The sequence below is a fragment of the Delphinapterus leucas genome, chromosome 20 (genome assembly GCF_059928025.1).
Source record: "Delphinapterus leucas isolate spDelLeu-1000000601 "Yukka" chromosome 20, BTC_Dleu_Yukka2, whole genome shotgun sequence".
NCBI lineage: Eukaryota > Metazoa > Chordata > Mammalia > Artiodactyla > Monodontidae > Delphinapterus > Delphinapterus leucas.
In genome coordinates, this window is record NC_143148.1 from 13,119,529 (window position 1) to 13,138,417 (window position 18,889).

The following is an 18,889-nucleotide window of genomic DNA, read 5'->3' on the forward strand; positions in this document are numbered from 1 at the left end:
ATTTAGAGCCAACTGTTTATAAATCTTAATCACTTCTAGGAAATATCTTTACAGCAACATCTTAGACTAGTGTTTGACCAAACAGCTGGTCATCATAGTCTAGCCAAGTGGACACAGAATTTATCATCACACTTACCCAAGTTCACACAGCTAAGAAGCAGTAGAATTAGGGCTCAAACCCGGCTTTCTTGCCTCCAAAACTCATACTAATAATCAATTCATCAGTGATTGCCAAAATGGACCACCTTTAGGAATGAACTGGAGTGCTGACCAGAAAATTTTTTCCCAGGACTCCACTCTGACTCTAGAAGACACTTCTTGAGATGGCTACCCACTATGTCCTCCTTTCTCCAGGAATCTCACCCCACCCTCTTAATGCTATTTGACCTCTGTGACTTCACTTCCCCTCCAACTGTAGTTGATTTGATCAACAGTGGCACTTCAACTAGGCTGAGCCAATGAGATACTCGAATACTGGAGCTGGACTGTCAAGGTTCAAATCCCTATTCCACTTCTTACCAGCAGTGAGCTCTAAGGTGAATTACTCTACTTCTCTGGATCAGTCTTTCATCTGTAAAATGGGGGTAATGTTAACAATATCGACAGTTACATTATGAAAAATTATCCAAAGCCTACAAGTAAGACAAGTGATGACTTCATGTCCTTTCTTTTCTTTTTTTTTTTTAAATTAATTTATTTTTGGCTGCATTGGGTCCTCGTTGCTGTGCGCGGGCTTTTCCCTAGCTGTGGCGAGCAGGGGCTACTCTTAGTTGCGGTGCTCGGACTTCTCACTGCGGTGGCTTCTCTTGTTGCGGAGCACAGGCTCTAGGTGCGCAGGCTTCAGTAGTTGTGGATCGCAGGCTCTAGAGCACAGGCTCAGTAGTTGTGATGCACGGGCTTAGTTGCTCCGCGGCATGTGGAGCCCCGACCAGGGCTCAAACCCATGTCCCCTGCATTGACAGGCAGATTCTTAACCACTGCACCACCAGGGAAGCCCTTCATTTTTTAATATTTTTAAAAATCATTAGGGAAGTCCCTGGTGGTCTAGTGGTTAGGACTCCAAGCTCTCACTGCCGAGGGCCCGGGTTTGATCCCTGGTCAGGGAACTAAAATCCCACAGGCCTGTCAGGCACAGACACCGAAAAAAAAAAAAAAGTTACATGTTAACAGTTTTATGAAAAATAACTGTTTCAGAAGAATGATGTCAGCAACATGGCAGATGAAAAACTCTGTCTCTTCAATCTACAACCGCTAAAATATCCACAACACAACAAAGGTACCTCTGTCCAACACACCAGGTGTCCAGAGAATTCACACATCTGAACAGCTACAGAGGGATGTACAGGGACACACAGAGCAGGCGGAACTGAGGGAACAGGGAGGTGGTTCCCGCAAACCCAGCTCTCCTGCCATGGCAGCTGAGGCCGCAGTCCCAGAGAGCGAGTAACAATAGCAGAGGAAGCGGCACACACGACTCTAACCTCCCAGCGGCAGCGGTGCCCACAGTCACCGGTAGCAGTGGAGCCTGAGATCCCATCCCTCCAGCTGCTGAGGCATCCACAGTTCTGACCCCTGGCCACCCACTCGCAGCGGTGGAGCCGGCAAACCTTACAATACTGGCAGAGGCGCCAGGTGCAACACCGCTCCCCCGCCACCATCGCCACCTTCGCCCTCCCCCAGGGGCGGAGTCTGCAAGGGGTGGGGATCCTGAATGTAAGAGAAGAGCACACCATCTCCGAGTCCCAGGCGGAAACACCTGGTGGTGTTTCCAGCAGGAAACAAGGCACCAATGACCCCGGTGGCACAAGGAGCAATAAAGAGGGCTTGAAGCAACGATAAAGGCAGTGGAGTGTGGAAAATGCAGACTCTCAAACATAACCGGAGGCGGCGCAGGGAAGAGAAACCCAAACCTTGTGCTATATCACCACCTACTGGAAAACAGAAGAAACGCCTCAATTTTTTTTTTTTTTCTCTCTTTTTTTCTCTTTCTTTTTGGCCGTGGCCCTTGGCTTGCCGGATCTTAGTTCCCCCACCAGGGACAGAACCGGGGCTATGGAAGTGAAAGCGCCGAGTGCTAACCATTGCACCGCCAGGGAACTCCCTGAAACACCTCAGTTTCTAATCTGTTAAATCGTTAGCATCAAGCAGAAAGGTGTCCCCTACTTCAGACGCATGGGCAGAGGAGCAACTCATCAAGCACCATGAAGAACCACGGTAACACTGTAACACGAAAGAAAATGACAATTCTCCAGAAACCAAACTTCAAGTCGCAGACTACTGAGATCTCACTGATGGAGAATTTAAAATAGCTCTATGAAGAAACTCAAGGAGCTACAAGAAAACTCAGAAAGGTAGTTCAGTAAGCTCAGGAATAAAATTAATGTACAGAAGAAATACTTTACCAAAGAGATTGAAACTCTAAAGAAGAATCAAACAGAAATTCTGGAGCGGAAGAGCAAAATAAACGAGATGAAGAATGCATTAGAAAGCACTGGAAATAGAGCACACTATATGGAAAAGAGAATTACCAAGCTTGAAGATAGAACTCTGTGATACAAGTAGAAGAGGAAAGAGAAATAAGATTTTTTAAATGAGGAAACCCAGCAAGGCTCACATTCAGATTTGATGGAGAAATCAAAAGCTTTACAGACAGGCAAAAGCTAAAAGAATTCAGCACCATCAAACCAGCTTCACAACAAATGTTAAAGGAACTTCTCTAAGCGGAAAAAAAAAAAAAAAAGGCCACAGCTAGAAAAAAGAATACTACGGAAAGAAAAGGCTCACTGGCGAAGTCAAACATACAGCAAAGGTGGGAAATCATCCACACACAAAGCTAGTAGGGAGGTTAAAAGACAAAAGTAGTAAAATCTGTATCCACAATCTGTATCCACAATAAGCAGTTAAGGAATACACAAAACAATTAGATGTAAAATATGATGTCAAAAAACAGTAATTGTGGGACTTCCCTGGTGGCACAGTGGTTGGGAATCCGCCTGCCGGTGCAGGGCACACGGGTTCCAGCCCTGGTCTGGGAGGGTCCCGCATGCCGCGGAGCAACTAAGCCCGTGCACCACAACTACTGAAGTCTGCGCGCCTAGAGCCCGTGCACCACAACGAAGAGTAGCCCCCGCTCGCCGCAGCTAGAGAAAGCCCGCGTGCAGCAGTGAAGACCCAGTGCAGCCAAAAATTAATTAATTACATATTAAAAAAAAACACACACACAGTAGGGCTTCCCTGGTGGCGCAGTGGTTAAGAGTCCGCCTGCCGATGCAGGGGACACGGGTTCGTGCCCCAGTCCGGGAAGATCCCACATACCGCGGAGCAGCTGGGCCCGTGGGCCATGGCCGCTGAGCCTGCGTGTCTGGAGCCTGTGCTCCGCAACGGGAGAGGTCACAACAGTGAGAGGCCCGTGTACCGCAAAAAAAAAAAAAAAAGAAAAAGAAAAGAAAAAGGAATCCAAACCTAACACTAGAGATAGTCATCAAATCACAAAAGAAGAGAACAAAAGAAAGGGGAAAAAAAGACCTACAAAAACAAATCCAAAGCAATTAACAAAATGGCAATAAGAACATACATATCAGGAATTCCCTGGCAGTCCAGTGGTTAGGACTCCACGCTCTCACTTCCTAAGGGCCCAGGTTCGATCCCTGCTGGGGGAACTAAAGATCCCATAAGCCTCATGGTGCAGAAAAAAAAAATACATATCAATAATTACCTTAAGGGCTTCCCTGGTGGCGCAGTGGTTGAGAGTCCGCCTGCCGATGCAGGGGACACGGGTTCGTGCCCCGGTCCAGGAAGATCCCACATGCCGCGGAGCGGCTGCGCCCGTGAGCCATGGCCGCTGAGCCTGCACGTCCGGAGCCTGTGCTCCGCAACGGGAGAGGCCACAACAGTGAGAGGCCCGCGTACGGCAAAAAAATAAAAATAATTAATTAATTAATTAATTACCTTAAATATAAAGGGACTAAATGCTCCAAGATTTGCAAAAAATGTAAAACAATGTCACTTTTCTCACTGAATTATTTTTTTGGGGAAATGATTATATTTTCATAAAAAATATTATTTATGTTAACATGTAATGGGCTTATTGTTTTAAATTGGTTTTAGGATTTCTCAGTTTTAATTCCTAAGATATGAATAACAGTAGATGAATACACATAAACAAAAGCTGTTTGGGACGATCAATAACTTTTACAAGTGTAGGTGGGCCTGAGACCAAACAATTTGAGAATTGCTGCTCTGAGCTTGGCAATCCATTCCTATTTGCTAGGGACTGATTGGCCTGAGATGGACATTTGACCCCAGTATGGCCAATCAGATTTAAGAGCATATCTGCTAAACCTCTGGAAAGGACTTTTCTCCTTGAAAATGCAGATTTTATTTTATAATCAATTAATAAACATATTTAACTTCTCAATTTATTTATTTATTTTTGGCTGTGTTGGGTCTTCATTGCTGCGCGCGGGCTTTCTCTAGTTGCGGCGTGTGGCTCAATAGTTGTGGCACACAGGCTTAGTTGCCTTAAGGCATGTGGGATCTTCTCGGACCAGGGATCAAACCCATGTCCCCTGCGCTGACAAGTGGATTCTTAACTGCTGGACCACCAGGGAAGTCCAGTCCAATACTATTAGGTCAGGTACAGACCTTATTCAGATTCATGGAAGGGTTTCAAACCGAAGTCCACTGTGCTTCCCAACCCCTGAGAGCCCCTCCTGTGCTAAACCTTGGGCCTGGGTCCCCGAAACCAGGAAGATCAAGAAAGACACTGAATTTTCTGTGCGATGCTAGGCAAGCGTCTACCCCTCTCTGGGCTTCACTTTGCCCCTCTGTGAAATGAACTTCAAATGGGCTTTCCTCTTATAGCATAATATTGAGAAGTAATATTTACTGAGCATCTATTGCATGCCAGCCTCTGTTGTAAAATGCTTTGTACTTATTAACTCATTTAATACTCACAAACTTGTGAAGCAGATTCTACTACGTTTCATTTTACAGATAAGGAAATTAAGGCACCGAGAGGTAAAGTGACTTGTCTGAATACATGGCAGAACCAAGGTCTGAACCAAAGCAGTCTGATTTCTGTGCATTTGTAGGCTTTTTGGTTTTTTTGTCTTGGTTTGTGCTTTTTTGGAGTGATCATTTAGGTTGCTTTATTTGCTACTGCCATTGTGCTAAATGCAATAAGTGTATGCCTGATTTAAAGATTTAAAGCTCTGTCAAAAGAGAAAAAAAATGACAAGTTTCTCCTTGGTGTGCAATGCCTTCCACCTTACTCCTCTGGGGCCCTGCTTCCTTTCACCTTTAAAGTGAAGAATTTGGACCAGAATAACTTTCTCTTCCCTGCAAGCTCTGATCATCTCAGATAGTCTTCCTTGCCCCAGAGGCTACGACCTTAGGCTGAGCCTGCAGCAGCCTATGAGGCAAAGCGATAAAACAGAGCCTGCACTTTAAAGGGCCTCCAGACTTGGGTGTGGGACTCTTCCCTTGTGGTGGTGAATCAGAGGACTCTGGTCATCACTCTTTGATAATCCAGCCAGTACTGTTCCTGTGATGACTCACCAACATGTACAGTGATGGTGCCAAGACTCTGAGATAGGTGAGGCATCCTTGACACCAGAAGTGCATCAAAGGGGGGAATCCATGGGATTCAGCTGCTGCCTTCAGCTTGCATGCAGTCACTGATCAAAAATACACAATGAAGGGACTTCCCTCGTGGCGCAGTGGTTAAGAATCCACCTGCCAATTCAGGGAACACGAGTTCGATCCCTGGTCCGGGAAGATCCCACATGCCACAGAGCGACTAAGCCCGTGTGCCACAACTACTGAGCCCACATGCCGCAACTACTGAGCCCACATGCTGCACCAACTGAAGCCCGCGCACCTACAGCCCTGCTCTGCAACGAGAGAAGCCACCGCAATGAGAAGCCCGTTCACCGCAATGAAGAGTAGCCCACGCTCACCGCAACTAGAGAAAGCCCACACGCAGCAACGAGGACCCAACGCAGCTAAAAATAAATTTTTTAAAAAATACATGATGCGTGTAACACAGTTTCCCATCTTTGCTTTTAAATTGAGTTCTGCTCTCTCGGCAGGTGGTATAATTTGTTCAAGGCAGCAAAGACTCGGCCTCTGAATATCGCGTTGTCTTTGAAGGAACAATGGGCTGGTGTTGATGTCTGCCTTTAATCTCAATTTAAATATCATTTGATAGTATGCTTTTGTTTCAATGTCCATATTCCTTAATGGTACAGTTAAATCTCTTGACACAGAAATTCAATATAGTGAAACTTGAAAGGAGAATTTGTATGTATAAGTATTTATTCAATATATGGTACCGTTGACTGAATTAAAAGAACATGTGGATCCCTTGGCTGATGTTCTAATAAAAGGACTCCTTCATTTGTTCATTTGTTGCTATATTCCATTTGTTACTTTTCTCTGTTCTCTCATCTTCAGTTCCTATGATTTTGCTCATTTCCAAAAGTGCTTGGCCACTGTCCCAGCCTACTCCCCACTAGAAAATATGGGGAAGGAGGATTGGCAGAAATTGGCTGATGCAGGCTTTTTATATTTTCAGTGGTAGAAGCAGTATTAGATGTGTGATGAACTGTCTTAGGATAGTCCCCAAATTTAGGAAGGTCCCCCCTCTCTGCTAGATCTTACCTACATTTGTTCCATCTCATCAGGAAGGAGCTGCAGCGGTTACTCCACTCTCTGAGCCTCCCATTCCCCTGTAAAATAGTTACTTTCTGCTCTCACTGACTGGTTCTGTCCGTTTGCCTGCCACGTACAGTACTTATATCTAGTAACAAATGCTGATTTTTGATACAGAAAGGGACACTCCTTTGCCCACATATTCCATGTGGTTTGGACAGGCTGACCTTAATCCCTGTCACGCACTAGACAGACGGCCAAGCCTGGCCAATCAAAATAAGCCATACTGCCTGGCCCCTAGTTTGAGCAAGGCCATGTGACAAGCCAGGGCCAATGAAAGCCTGTCTACATATGAAGTCATCCTAGAGACAACTGGAGGAAAACACTGAGCCCCTGAATCTAGCCCTGCTAAAGCTACCACCTGCCACAGGATTTTCACTTTTATAAACTAATAAATTCTCTTGTTTATTTAAACTACTTTGAGTTGTTTCTGACCCCTGCAGTAGAGTCCTGACTATTATTCTTGGGAGACAAAATCTCTCACCTCAGCCCCAAAACCACATACAAAGCACTCAACTTGATGAGTCAAAGCTGATCAAACTAAGAGCCTTTATAGATGTCTCTGGAGAGATGGGGAGAGAAAAAGAGATACGATATAAATAACCATTATGTACAACTTCCAATGGTAAAACCCTCCCCTTCACCCCTTCCAGCTTGAACTCCAAAGTGTCTGAAGCAGAGAATACAAAAATATCCAGGTTCTGTCCCCAGGTGCTGATGGAGAAGGGGCAGCTCAGGCCTAGAAACAAAGTAGGAAACATTAGAAAGGTCTGACCCTCTACCTCCCCTCCCTCTCCCCAGTGAGTGGAAATCAGTGGAGAAGCTCTGGCTGAGGCTCCCCACTGTGACCTCTTGAGGCCCAAAGGTCATCCAAAGAGAAGATGCCAAGTAGCTCAAAACGATAGCAAAAGGCATGCAAGATAGAACTAAATTAAGTCAAAACTGAAAAATGGGCAGAGGATCTTCCAGAGACACTACCCTCTTCATTTTACAGATAAAGGAGAGCTACAGGAAAAGCAGGAGCTGCCTCTGCCCAGCATGCCCAACGTGTGCAGGGTGGGGAAAGGTGGGTAACTACCTCCCGAGCATAGATACAAGGAGCAGATATGACGTAAACCGAACGAGCGTCTCCATCTTCAGGGCGATTCCAATCTGAGGACGGGCTGCGGGAGGAAAAGAGTAAGATCCAGACACTTTAAATTCTCATATCTTGTTTTCCCACCCACCAAGGAAGGGAACCCAAAGCCAACCAGAGGAATTGTGAAACGACCCAACCAGAAAAAGGTTGGAGCTGGGATAAGAGAAAGGGACCAATCAAGGAAGGCCCATCAAGGAATCAGGCCAATTGCACTACGGAGATTGATGCAAGAAGCCGAGAGGGACAAGGCTTACGTCTGCGGCCAAGCCCCTCACCTCGGGCCATCCCCGGCACCTTCCCTTGTCCTCATGTTGTTGAGTGCATCAGGGAGCGCGTGGACCGATGGCTCCGGTGTCCCCGCCAGCAAGCGAGACCCAGTATCCCGGCCAGGGCCACGGCGTCGCACGTGGACCAGCAAGAGCGCAGAGCCGGCCAAGCCCGCGGCCACCAGCAGTCCCAAAGCCGGTGGCAAAAGGAAACGCTCCGGGTCCCCCGGCCTCAGACCCGGCGGGGCCACGGGCAACGCGCCTGCGCCGTCGGGGTGAACCGGGAACTCGCACCGCGCGCCCATATAGCCGGGCGCGCAGGCGCAGACGAGACCGGAGAAATGCGCGTAGCAGCGCCCGCCGTGGGCGCAGGGGCGCGCGGCGCACGGGTCGGCGCGCTCGCGGCAGTCGCGGCCGCCGAAGCCCAGCGCGCAGGAGCAGCGGCGCGCGCCGCCGCCCTCCAGGCAGGTGCCGCCGTTGGCGCAGGCGCGGCTGGCGCAGTCATCCAGGTCGTGTTCGCAGCGCGGCCCCGCGAAGCCCGCGCGGCAGCGGCAGCGCAGGGCGTGGCCCAGATCCAGGCAGAGCCCGCCTGTGGGGAAGAGGGCGTCAGGGGCGCGGCCCGATTGAGGGGAGTCCCCCAGGCCCGCCGCTCGAAGCCCGCCCGCGATTTCTTCTCAGCTCGGTGATCCCCGCCCTCATTTTTTCTCTGGGCGCCCCTCTACCGTCTAACTCTAGGGCCAGCCTCTGGGAGTTTGCCTGTAAAACCGACCCGCCTCTTTTCCCCCTGGTGAAGTCTTGGATTAACTCGGCCTCATACCTCTTTGATTCTCTGGGTCTCTTTCTCTTTTTCTCTCGGCTTTAACCGTACTGAAATAGTTTCAACAGTTCTGGAACGACGGGTTTGAACCATCTGGCCTTTGCCCATGCCTTCTTCTCCCTTTTCCCTTCCTCCTTTTCTCTCATTCTTTTCACCTGTTCTCTTCTCGAGCTCATCCTCCAGGTCTGTGCTCAGGTGTCCCCTCCTCCAGAAAGCCATCCGATTCTTCCTCCATCCCAACCCTCCTCTGGCTCCATCTCAGGGTAACACCAGAATCCTCCCCATAACACATGAAGCCCTACAGGATCTGTCCCAGGCACCTCCCTGACCTCATCTCTCACCAGCCTACCCTCACTCCCTCTGCTCCAACCACACTGGCTTCCCTGCGATGCTGAACACACCAGGCATATTCCTACCTCAGGGTCTTTGCACTTGTTCATCCCTCTGCCTGGAACATACTCTTCCCTCAGATCCCCACACGGCTGCCTCCCTACCTGCAGCATGGTCTTCCTTACCCACTCTAGCTAAAATGTCAACCTGCCACCCCATACACACTACTTCTCATCCCCCTTCTGGCTTTTTTTTCTTTTTTTTTTTTTTTGTTTGTTTTATTTTTGGCGGCACCTCACGGCTTTTGGGATCTTAGCTCCCCGACCAGGGATTGAACCCATGCCCCCTGCAGTGGAACCACAGAGTCCTAACCACCAGGGGATTCCCTCTTCTTAGTTTTTATCACCACAAAACCTCCTATATTTACTCATTGATCTACTTTATTGTCTCTCTGCTCCATCACCTCTGTGAGGGTGGGGATTTTCATCTCATTCCCTACTGTATCCCCGGAACAGGGCCTGGCACACAGTAGATGCTCAACAAATAGTTATGAGATAGGAATGTCACCTCGCCCATTTTACAGAAGAGCAAACTGAGGCTGGGCAGAGGGGAGCCCAGCTGCAGACCGAGAGGAGGCAAAGTCAGGATCCCCACCCGGGACTGTGTGAGCCAAGCCCTGCTCTTGCCCACTGACCATGCAGGGACCCCCACTCCCCACCCTCACCGCTCTGTGCTCCCCACCTCACCATTCCGGCATGGCTGCAGGCTGCACCGGTCTACCCTCTTCTCACAATTGGAGCCTTGGAAACCGGGCGGGCAACGGCAGATGTAGGCAGAGTTGGGGTCCGCACCTCCCACACACAAGCCGCCGTTGAAGCAAGGTCCATCCGCACATGTCACCCCGCTCACCTCACACCGCAACCCGTAGAACCCACGGGGACAGGTGCATTCGAAGGACCCCGGGGTCTCCTGGGCACAGGCAAGAGGACTTTGGTCAGCATCTCCTTAGAAATCCCATCCCTCTCCTTAGCCTTTTTTTTTTTTTTTTCGCCGCTCGGTGCGGCATGAGGGATCTTAGTTCCCTGACCAGAGATTGAACCCATGCCTCCTGCGGTGAAAGCACGGAGTCTTAACCACTGGACCGCCAGGGAAGTCCCCCCTTCCTCAGTCTTGACCACTGGGGGGCTGCTCCTGGTCTAGTCCCACCTCCTAGGGTGTAGAGGCCTCACCGAGGAAGTCCCTGAGGCCGAGACAAACTCTCTGTTCCACGTTTCTGGGTCTGCACATCCAACCCCACAGATGGGAGGCTCTGGAGGCCCGGAGAGATCCCGTTCCCACCTCTACACCTTTGCTGCCAAATGCTGCCTGCCCTGTTTGCCCTCCCCGATGCTGTCCTCATGGCCCAGGCCTAATTCCAGGTCTTAGCTCTAAGCCCACCTCCTCCATGGAGCCTTCCCTGGATCTCCCCTTCTCAGGCCCTCCCCCTAATTTGAACGCTGAGCGTTTCTCACTGTCCCGTGGTGGCAGTGTCCAGGTGGCCCACACCAGGCTCTGGTTCATCCCAGGCTCACTCCCACCACCACACCTTCTTTTCCCCCAGGCCACTCATCCGGTCTAGCTTCTCCAGTCGCCTCCTGTCTGCCAAATGGGGCTTACTTCAGAAGCCCCAGCCCGGGTCCATCTTCAGAAGCCTTCTCTGATGCCCGCCCTTCCCTAATCCTCAACCCACTCGGCCCCACCACCCCTACCTTGAGCTCTGACTTGTTCTCTACCCCATAGGCGGGGCAGTTTGTGGCCCGATAGGACCCCTCATCATTCCCACATCTACACCTTTAGGTCCCACCCACTGGGGCTGCTCTCCCCAACATGTCATCCTACTTCAAGGCCCCAGATGCAGGCTGGACACCTCCAGGAAGCCCTCCCTGATAGCTGTCCCAGCCGCCCCCCCCTCAAGGCTGTTGTCTCATGGAGCCCCAGACAGGGGACTCCCTGGGAAAAGTATTACCTAGGATCGGGGGGTGGGGGTGTGTGTGATACTGACACTACAGCTGCCTCCGTTGGCACACGGATTCCCGTCACAGGGCCCAGGCCCGGGTACGAGGCATCCAGTGGTAGCAGAGGATGGGCCCCTGGGGCTGAGGCAGCTGCTGGTGGAGACAGGGATTGTGCAGAGGGGCCCAGTCCAGCCCTCCAGGCATCGACATTCATCGGGCTGCTCACAGAAGCCGTGCTCTGGGCTGCAGCCTGCTCGACATGCTGCTATGGGGGAAGGAGAGGCAGAGGGAAGAGGAATATTGATGAAGGGAGGATAGGAAATCAGAGAAATTTCTGAGCACTTTCCGTGCATCACTTGTTTCATCTTTGTGACTGTCAACCCAATGGGCTAGATGGTATTGTGACTCCCAGTTTACAGACAGGGAAACTGAGGCCCTGAGAGGCAGGGTGATTTACCCAGCTAGGAAGTGGCACAGCTAGGATCTGAACCCAGACCAATGAGTTCCAGAGTCTGTGCTCTTGGAAGGAGAATGGAGTGGGGGTTCCCAGGTCTGAGCTTGGAGAGAGGAGAATGAAGGAAGAGGATTGAGGAGGGACCCTTGGCCTTTCAGGGGAAATGGGAGGGCCTTGGATTAGGGGAGGTCTGGGAGGATCTGGATAAGCCTGGGGGTCCTAGGGGCTTCAGTGGGGCTCAGACATTGGGATATCTAGGGTGGGTTGGGGGACCCCAAGCTTTAGAACGCAGTGGGGTCTAGAGTGTGATCACAGGGAGGGAGGATGGTGGAACCCCTGGGGGGGGATGGGAGGAGCTTCCAAACCTCCTGAGTGGGGGTAGGGAGGGCCCCAGAATTAGAAGAGCTTTGGGGTCCGAGCATCTGGAAAGGGGTGCGAGTATGGATTAGGGGAGGAACTGGGGGGTACAAGGATGGGAAATGGGTGTGCGGTTCTTTTTTGGGGAGACAAGTGTGCTGGGAAGAGGGAAGGGGGCTGGAGTGCCCAGGCAGGGCTGGAGAGAAGTCTAGGGTCCTTAGCTTCCCAGAAAGTGGTAGCTGGATCATGGGAACAGGCTGAAAACCATGAGTGAAGCTGGCGAGGGGTTCTCGGGTCCCCAGTTCCCTGAAGAGGGTAACTAGGTTGTGAAAGGAGCCGGAGGGGCCGTGACGGGATGAGGTGGGGTTGAACGCAGGACTCACGCGGTGTCTCGCATTTGTCCTCAATCTGCGGGCAGGGGCGCAGTTCCGGGCCACACCGCGAGGGGGCGCCGCGCGAGCGGCAGAGGCGCGCGCACGCGGCCCCAACGGCCGGCGGCTCGCAGCGCGCGCGGTAGGAGAAGCGCAGCTCCCAAGCGCCTGCGCGCTGCACGTCCCGGGCCCACGGGCCCCCGGCCGCCAGGCGACGCCGGCCCGCCACGCGCGCCAGCAGGCTCCAAGCGGGCCCTGAGGTGAGAAGGGAGATGTGCTAGGCTGCGGCCCGCCTCGGTCTCGGGATGGAGACGGAGCGCGCAGGCTCGCACTCTCCCTTCCCATCTTAAGAAGCCAAAACACCCCTTTTGAGTCCTGAGAATGGCAGTTACTTAGCAAGGCTGCAAACTCCCCTAATGCGCCCTGGGATCTTCGATGACGCGAACCCTGTGACCATCATGATGATAACAGTTCTCCCAGAGAAGCCGAAGTGCCCCTATATTTTGCCCCAGAATCTTTGTATATTAAAGTAGCTCTGAGACCCCTAACACCCTGGGACATATGATATCCCTAATATGGCCAAGGGGCAATGACAGGTCTTTGAAGTGAGGTCAAAAACACCCCCAAATTGTGCCTCAGGATTTTCCTATATCAAAATGGTGACAGAACCCCCCCCCCTGGGCCTTATATAGCATCAAAGTCCCCCTCGAATTAAGGTTAAGATCATCCCATATCCCTCCCTGAAACCTCTCTGGTGAAACTGCAACATCCCAAAGGGGTCCTGAGGCCCTCTGTATGGACAAGGTGACAAAGCTTTGCCTACAAGAACCAGAAAGTAACTCATATTGTACCCTGGGTTCTCAAAATCAGATGGTGACAGAGCAGGACTGTGAAACGCTGCTGCTTCGACTCCAAGAGAGTAAGAGAGCTTCTTCCCGCCTCTCCCTGCCCCCACCCCGCTTTGCCTGGTATCAGGACATTTCTGTGTCGACATGCCAAGAGCCCTGGGGCTGTCAACACCCAGCACCACACTCCGGGAGCTGTGATGACATCATGGGTCCAGCAATCCCATGAATGCCCCACCCTACAGACAGCCCCATGTCACCCTCCTGGACCTCACATCGGGCCCCAACTCCCTGGATCTCCCACACTCTACACTGAAGTCCCAGAATTGAAGATACTCACCTCCAATCTGTTCTCCTAACTCCTCTCTCCAGGTTTCAATGATGAGAGAGAAGGTGCCCTGGTCGGGTGGAGGAAGGTGGAGAGCGAAAAATGAAGACAGTGGTCAGGGCCGGTAGGTACTCAATGAAGCCCAGATTTTAAGAGGTAAAGAGTGATGACCATTCCAGGGACCAGACAGGCAAGGGACAACTCCCAGAGGCTGGCCCAGGCAAGGAATGACTGTTTTGGCTTTCTTTATTGAGCACTTACTATGTGGTAAGCACTATACTCAAGATACCTGGTTGAATCTCTCAAAAGGGACCACTGTAATGTACCATGATGATCCCATTTTACAGATGAGGATACTGAGGCTGGAAAAGGGAAAGTCACTTGCCCAAAAGCATAAGCATCTAGAATTCAAAAACAATTCTGTTCACCTTTATGCTTTTGGGGTTGTGGGATGGGAAGTAGGATTTTGGAGGTGAAAAAGTCCTGGATACAGGCCCCAACTGGAAGGTCTGAGAAGAGATAAGGTGAGAGGATATTGGGGGTCCCCAAGACAGAGTGTGAAAGTCTCCTTAGGTGCAAGGAAATTGGGGGACAAAGATGAGGATACCAGTGTTTAAGGATCCCCAAGGAACAGGGGTAGGGTCCTGTGAATTGAGGATTTCTAGAAGGTGAGTTTGGGGTTCTGGGAATTCAGGGTTCCAGGCATGCAAGGCTGTGATCTGGGATTCCCTAGAGGGAAATTCGGAATCAGAAAATTTGGGTTTATGGGTAGGGTTTATGGGTCTGAGAATGTGAGATTCCAGATGATGGAGTTACCGGGAATTTGGGGTCCCCAGTGGGCAGGGTCTTGGAAGTTGGAGGGCAGATGGCAGTCGAGGTTTGGGTAAGGCCCCCAGCACGAGCGTGCCCCGGGGCTGGGTCTCACCGGCCAGGCGTCCCGGAAGGGCACGCGCATGAGGCCGTCTGGCAGCGGCATGTCAGGCGCTGGCGCTCCGGGCTGCGCAGTGTAGACCGGTCCGCGCGCACTCAGCGCCGCGCCCAGGGTGCACGGAGACTCGGCGGCCTCCTCGGAGATCCCTGGCTTCAGGCAGACCCTGAAGAAAAGGCGGCAGGTGTCCCCGGCCTTGCAGGGGGACCGCGGGGCGCCCGGGCCTGGTCCCGGCCCGAAAGAGTGGATCTGCAGCTCGAAGACGCCGGCCGGCCGTGTCTGGGGCGGAAAGGGGTACAGGGTGAGGGGACTGCGGGGACCCAGACGTCTCATCCGCCCCGCGCCCCCTCCCCAAGACCCCCGGGTCGCACACCCTCCCATCCACCCTTTCCACTCGGGCTCCGACCTGGGGAAGGAAAAAGAGCACCAGGATCACCGTCGGGGAGAGGAGCTGGGGCATCTGCGGGGAGACCATGGCCTTCCGGAGGTCTTGGGAGCTGCAGCTGCTGGCTCCGGAGCCTTATATCTGAGAGGACAGCTCCGCCCCTTCGGGCAGCCGCCGGCTGCAGGGGACCCTAGGGGAGGAGGTCGCAGGGGAAGGAGAGCGTGCTGGAGCAGCCGTGAGACTGTGTCGTGGCCACAGGCAATGCAGTGAGTGTACATCTTATATGCGGTTGTGGGTACGATTTGTGTGGCTGAGGATAGGGTGGGGTGGGGGGGGTTAAGCTTGTGTGTGAGGTTGGATATGATTTTAAAACTCTGTGTGTGGTGTGTGAGCCAGAGCTACTGGAGGGTGTACATGACTGTGATTGTGTGTCTAGGTCAGATTGTGTGGCTCCACATGTGCTTGAAATTGTATATTGTTAAGCCTCTTTGGGAGGTTGTAAATAATTCTAAGATTCTGTGTGTGTGTGTCTGTGTGTGTATACACGCGCACACACACCTGCATGGGAGAATGGAGATGTACATGATTTCATGGTTGTGTGACTTTTGAGATTCTGTGGCTGTGTAGATGCTTCTCTGTTCAGGTGTACAAAAATGTGTTAGCTCCTGCACCACTGTGTGTAGTCATAGGAACCTGTGACTTTGTGGTCTGTGCAGGTGCCTCTAGGTGGCTGTGTGTGTTTGTGTGTGTGGTAAGGTCTGTGCAAGGTTGTGAATGGCTGAGGGTTTGTGTGTGAAGGAGGCTGGGTGTGGGAGGTCCATGAGTGTAGCCCTGTGTGGATACGATGAAGATCCAGTGTTCTTTGTGGACCCATGTGTGTCTGTGTGTGTGTGTGTGTGTGCACGCGCGCATGCTCGAGTGTTTCCCCTCCCCAAAACAAAGCCACCCTCCCCAAACCCGCATCACGGATGCACCAGACGCTAGGGCGAGGAGCCCCCGCCTCAGAGGGGGCTCCCAGCTGTATGTAAATGCTGCCATCTGCTGGGCGGCCGCGCCCCTCCCCCTTTGGGCCGCAGCTGGGCTGCCCGTTTGGCCTCCGGAAGGTGTGAGCAGCAAATGGGCAGGAAATTCGGTCCTCACAGATCAGGGGCCCACTCCCTCACTCCAGGATGAATGGGGGGCGGGGGGGCACCCGGCGCCCTCCAGAAGCTCCTTAGTATTCCAGGACCACCGCAAGGAAAGCCAGTTAGAGCAGATGTTCCAGCCCTCCGGTCCTAATCATTTACTCTGCCAGGTGCTGAGCAAAGCCCTTTAGACGGAGTAAACTTTTTTTTTTCCAGAAGAAAAAAATTTAACACTTAGAAGCTAATAATTATAGGGGGAAATACAGGTTCAATTATATACGTACATATTTTTCTTTCGGAGAAGGTGCTCAATAAAGCACAGCCCAGTAGAGCCAGGCATACAGTAAGTGCTCATTTTTAATGAATGAAAGAACTCAATCTAAACAGTTTTCTCATAATCCTGAGGACGGGAGTCATGGAAGGGTTTTGAACAGGGGAGGGCCATGGTCAATTGTGCAGAACATCCCAGGTTCCTTTGCACAGGTTTTTCTTCTACTTGATACATTCTTTCCACTTCCTTCTTTTTAAATTGTTACCAGACTTCACCTCCTATAGGAGGCCTTCCCTAACACCCCCCAAGGGGGTCAGGCACCTCTTCTGAGTTCCCACAGCCCCTGGGGACTCCTCTATCCCAACTCCAACCACTCTGGCCTATGAGGTCTTTCTAAGCACAAATCTGACCATGTCCCTCTCCTACATAGACTCTTCCATGGCTCCCCAGTGCCTCCCAGCTTCTGAAATTCTAAGGTTGACATTTAAGGCCCTCCCTCCACATCCCCCTACTCAAACAGGTTCTGTGGCCCCAAAGCACAGAGCCAGACCTTGTGGACCCCAGTTAATGGGAGGCAAATTAGGGCCTGTACTGGGGTAGGTAAAGGAGTGAGCCTCCCATTATAGGAACTATTCAAATGAGATCTGGACAGTTATTAGCTGTGGGAGAAGGCAAATTCCTGCCGTGGATAATAACTGGGGAGGTAACAGTTTCCACGTCTGAGATATCTCAAAATTTTTAAAGATTGTAAAAATAGCCAGCCTTTATTGAGGGTTTCTGCCAGGCATGATAGTGTTTCATGTGAATTCTCTCAAGTCTGTATGTGTACTTTAAGGGATTTCCAAGCATCTTTTTGGCTATCTAGGACTTTTCCTTATGTGCCCACCTTAGAGCCCACAGAAGGCTATGCTGAGGTGACATCTGCAAAGACCTGAAGGAGGGGAGGGAGTGAGCTATATGGATCCTGGGGGAAAAAACATTCCTGGCAGAGGGCATAGAAAGTGCAAAGGCCCTGGGGTGACCATGCCCGGCACACCCAGATATCCCCATGGTTTGTCTCATTTCATTCTGGTCTCTGCTCAAATACACCCTCCCAAGAGGCCTTCTCTGACTGTCCCATTCAATCTAAAACAGCACTCCTGTTCCCAAACCACTCTATCTCCTTACCATGCTTTCCTGTATGCATTTATTTTACCCCAAGAAATATCTGACCACTTTGTCTCCTCCATGAGAACATCAGCTCCTTTTTTTCTAGAGCTTTTTCTCTAGTTTGTTCACCAGTACACCCTTGTGCCTAAAATGAGGCCTGGCAGTCAGTACTTAGGAAATATTTGTTGAGTAAGCAAATGAGAGGTACTATTATTAACCTCTTATGAATGAGTAAACTGAGATGCTTGAGACCTTGCCCAGGGTCACAGGGCTTGCAAGTGGCGTGCAACCTGGGAATTCAGCCCCTGCTGGGATATGCCTCAACGCTGGCCCAATCCTGCCCACTGGATGACGCCCTAATGCAGCCCTAGCACCGAGCATTTGATATAAACATCCTACGCCATGTCACGTAAGCAGCGTCTCAGAGGCCACCTGGCACAAGTCAAACCTTCTCCTCCCATCCAGCTTTAAGCAGGTGTGACCTGACAGACAGCACCATCCCTGAACCAGCATCAATGTCGGGGAGAGGCCTTGGAGGAACCCACTGGACACTGAAGCATGTGCCACCCAGAGTGCTAACCTTAACCCCCAGGGCCACGGGCCAATGGACAAGCGTACTTCCTCCTTTCATGCCCCGTGGATGGACAGATCTGAGCCACATTTCAAAAGCTTCTCAGAAGGTCCCATGGGTCACCCCCGGTGGTCGGCGAGCACTCACTTGCAGTGGCTCCCTCCGTCCACAAACTCTCTCCCCAGGATCATGTTCCCCAAATACCTTGCTTTCAGTTAGGAGTTTCCAACACTCAAAGCCACCTGCAAAGGAAACACAGGCCCTCCCTCAATCCTGCAGATGCTCTCAAGCTAGGGAATCCTGAGGATATTGAGGAAACTCTCTCCTGGATTACAAATGGTACACCTCAGGGGGGGGGTGGAGGGCTGCAAATGTTACTTATTTGTAGACATCTGTGAGCCTTGCTTAAAAATCTAGAGTTCAAGTTCAATCTGGCCCACACAGTTTCAAATACATTTTAATTCTTTTCACAAATACCAGGGAAGGGTTTTTAAAAGTATCTAACTGGTACAAGCACTAAATGCTGGCTAGAGCAGGAGAGGCTGAGACAGCCAGGGGGTAGGCGACTGCCAAAACGGTACAGGATATTTCAGTCTGGGAAGAACCAACATGGCCTGGTAACAATAAGCCCCACTGAATATACATGCAGCCTGAGCATGAGCTGTCCCATTTACTCCTCGCAGCCACTCTATTACAATGGGTATTATCATCGCCCCCATTTTAAAGATGAGGAAAGGCAGGCAGAAAGGTGCTCCCAAGGTGCATACAGCTACCATCTGAGTGCCTACCGGGGGGACCTCACTCAGCCTTCAAGCCTAGCCTATGAGGTAGGTACTATTATTTCACA

General features: G+C 51.3%; 1 protein-coding gene across 1 annotated transcript; it reads right to left on the minus strand.

Annotated features, from left to right (window-relative positions):
* DLL3 (delta like canonical Notch ligand 3) lies at nucleotides 1-18,643 on the minus strand. The gene is made up of 10 exons (XM_089902853.1): nucleotides 14,949-18,643; nucleotides 14,540-14,821; nucleotides 13,627-13,684; nucleotides 12,454-12,696; nucleotides 11,307-11,524; nucleotides 10,012-10,234; nucleotides 8,128-8,707; nucleotides 7,793-7,877; nucleotides 3,716-7,453; nucleotides 1-950 (listed from the first exon to the last, which is right to left on the minus strand). The coding sequence occupies exons 1-9, from the start codon at nucleotides 15,015-15,017 to the stop codon at nucleotides 7,448-7,450; spliced, it is 1,764 nt and encodes a 587-aa protein (XP_089758979.1). The 5' UTR covers nucleotides 15,018-18,643; the 3' UTR covers nucleotides 1-950; nucleotides 3,716-7,447.
* Between the last annotated feature and the right edge of the window lie 246 nt (nucleotides 18,644-18,889).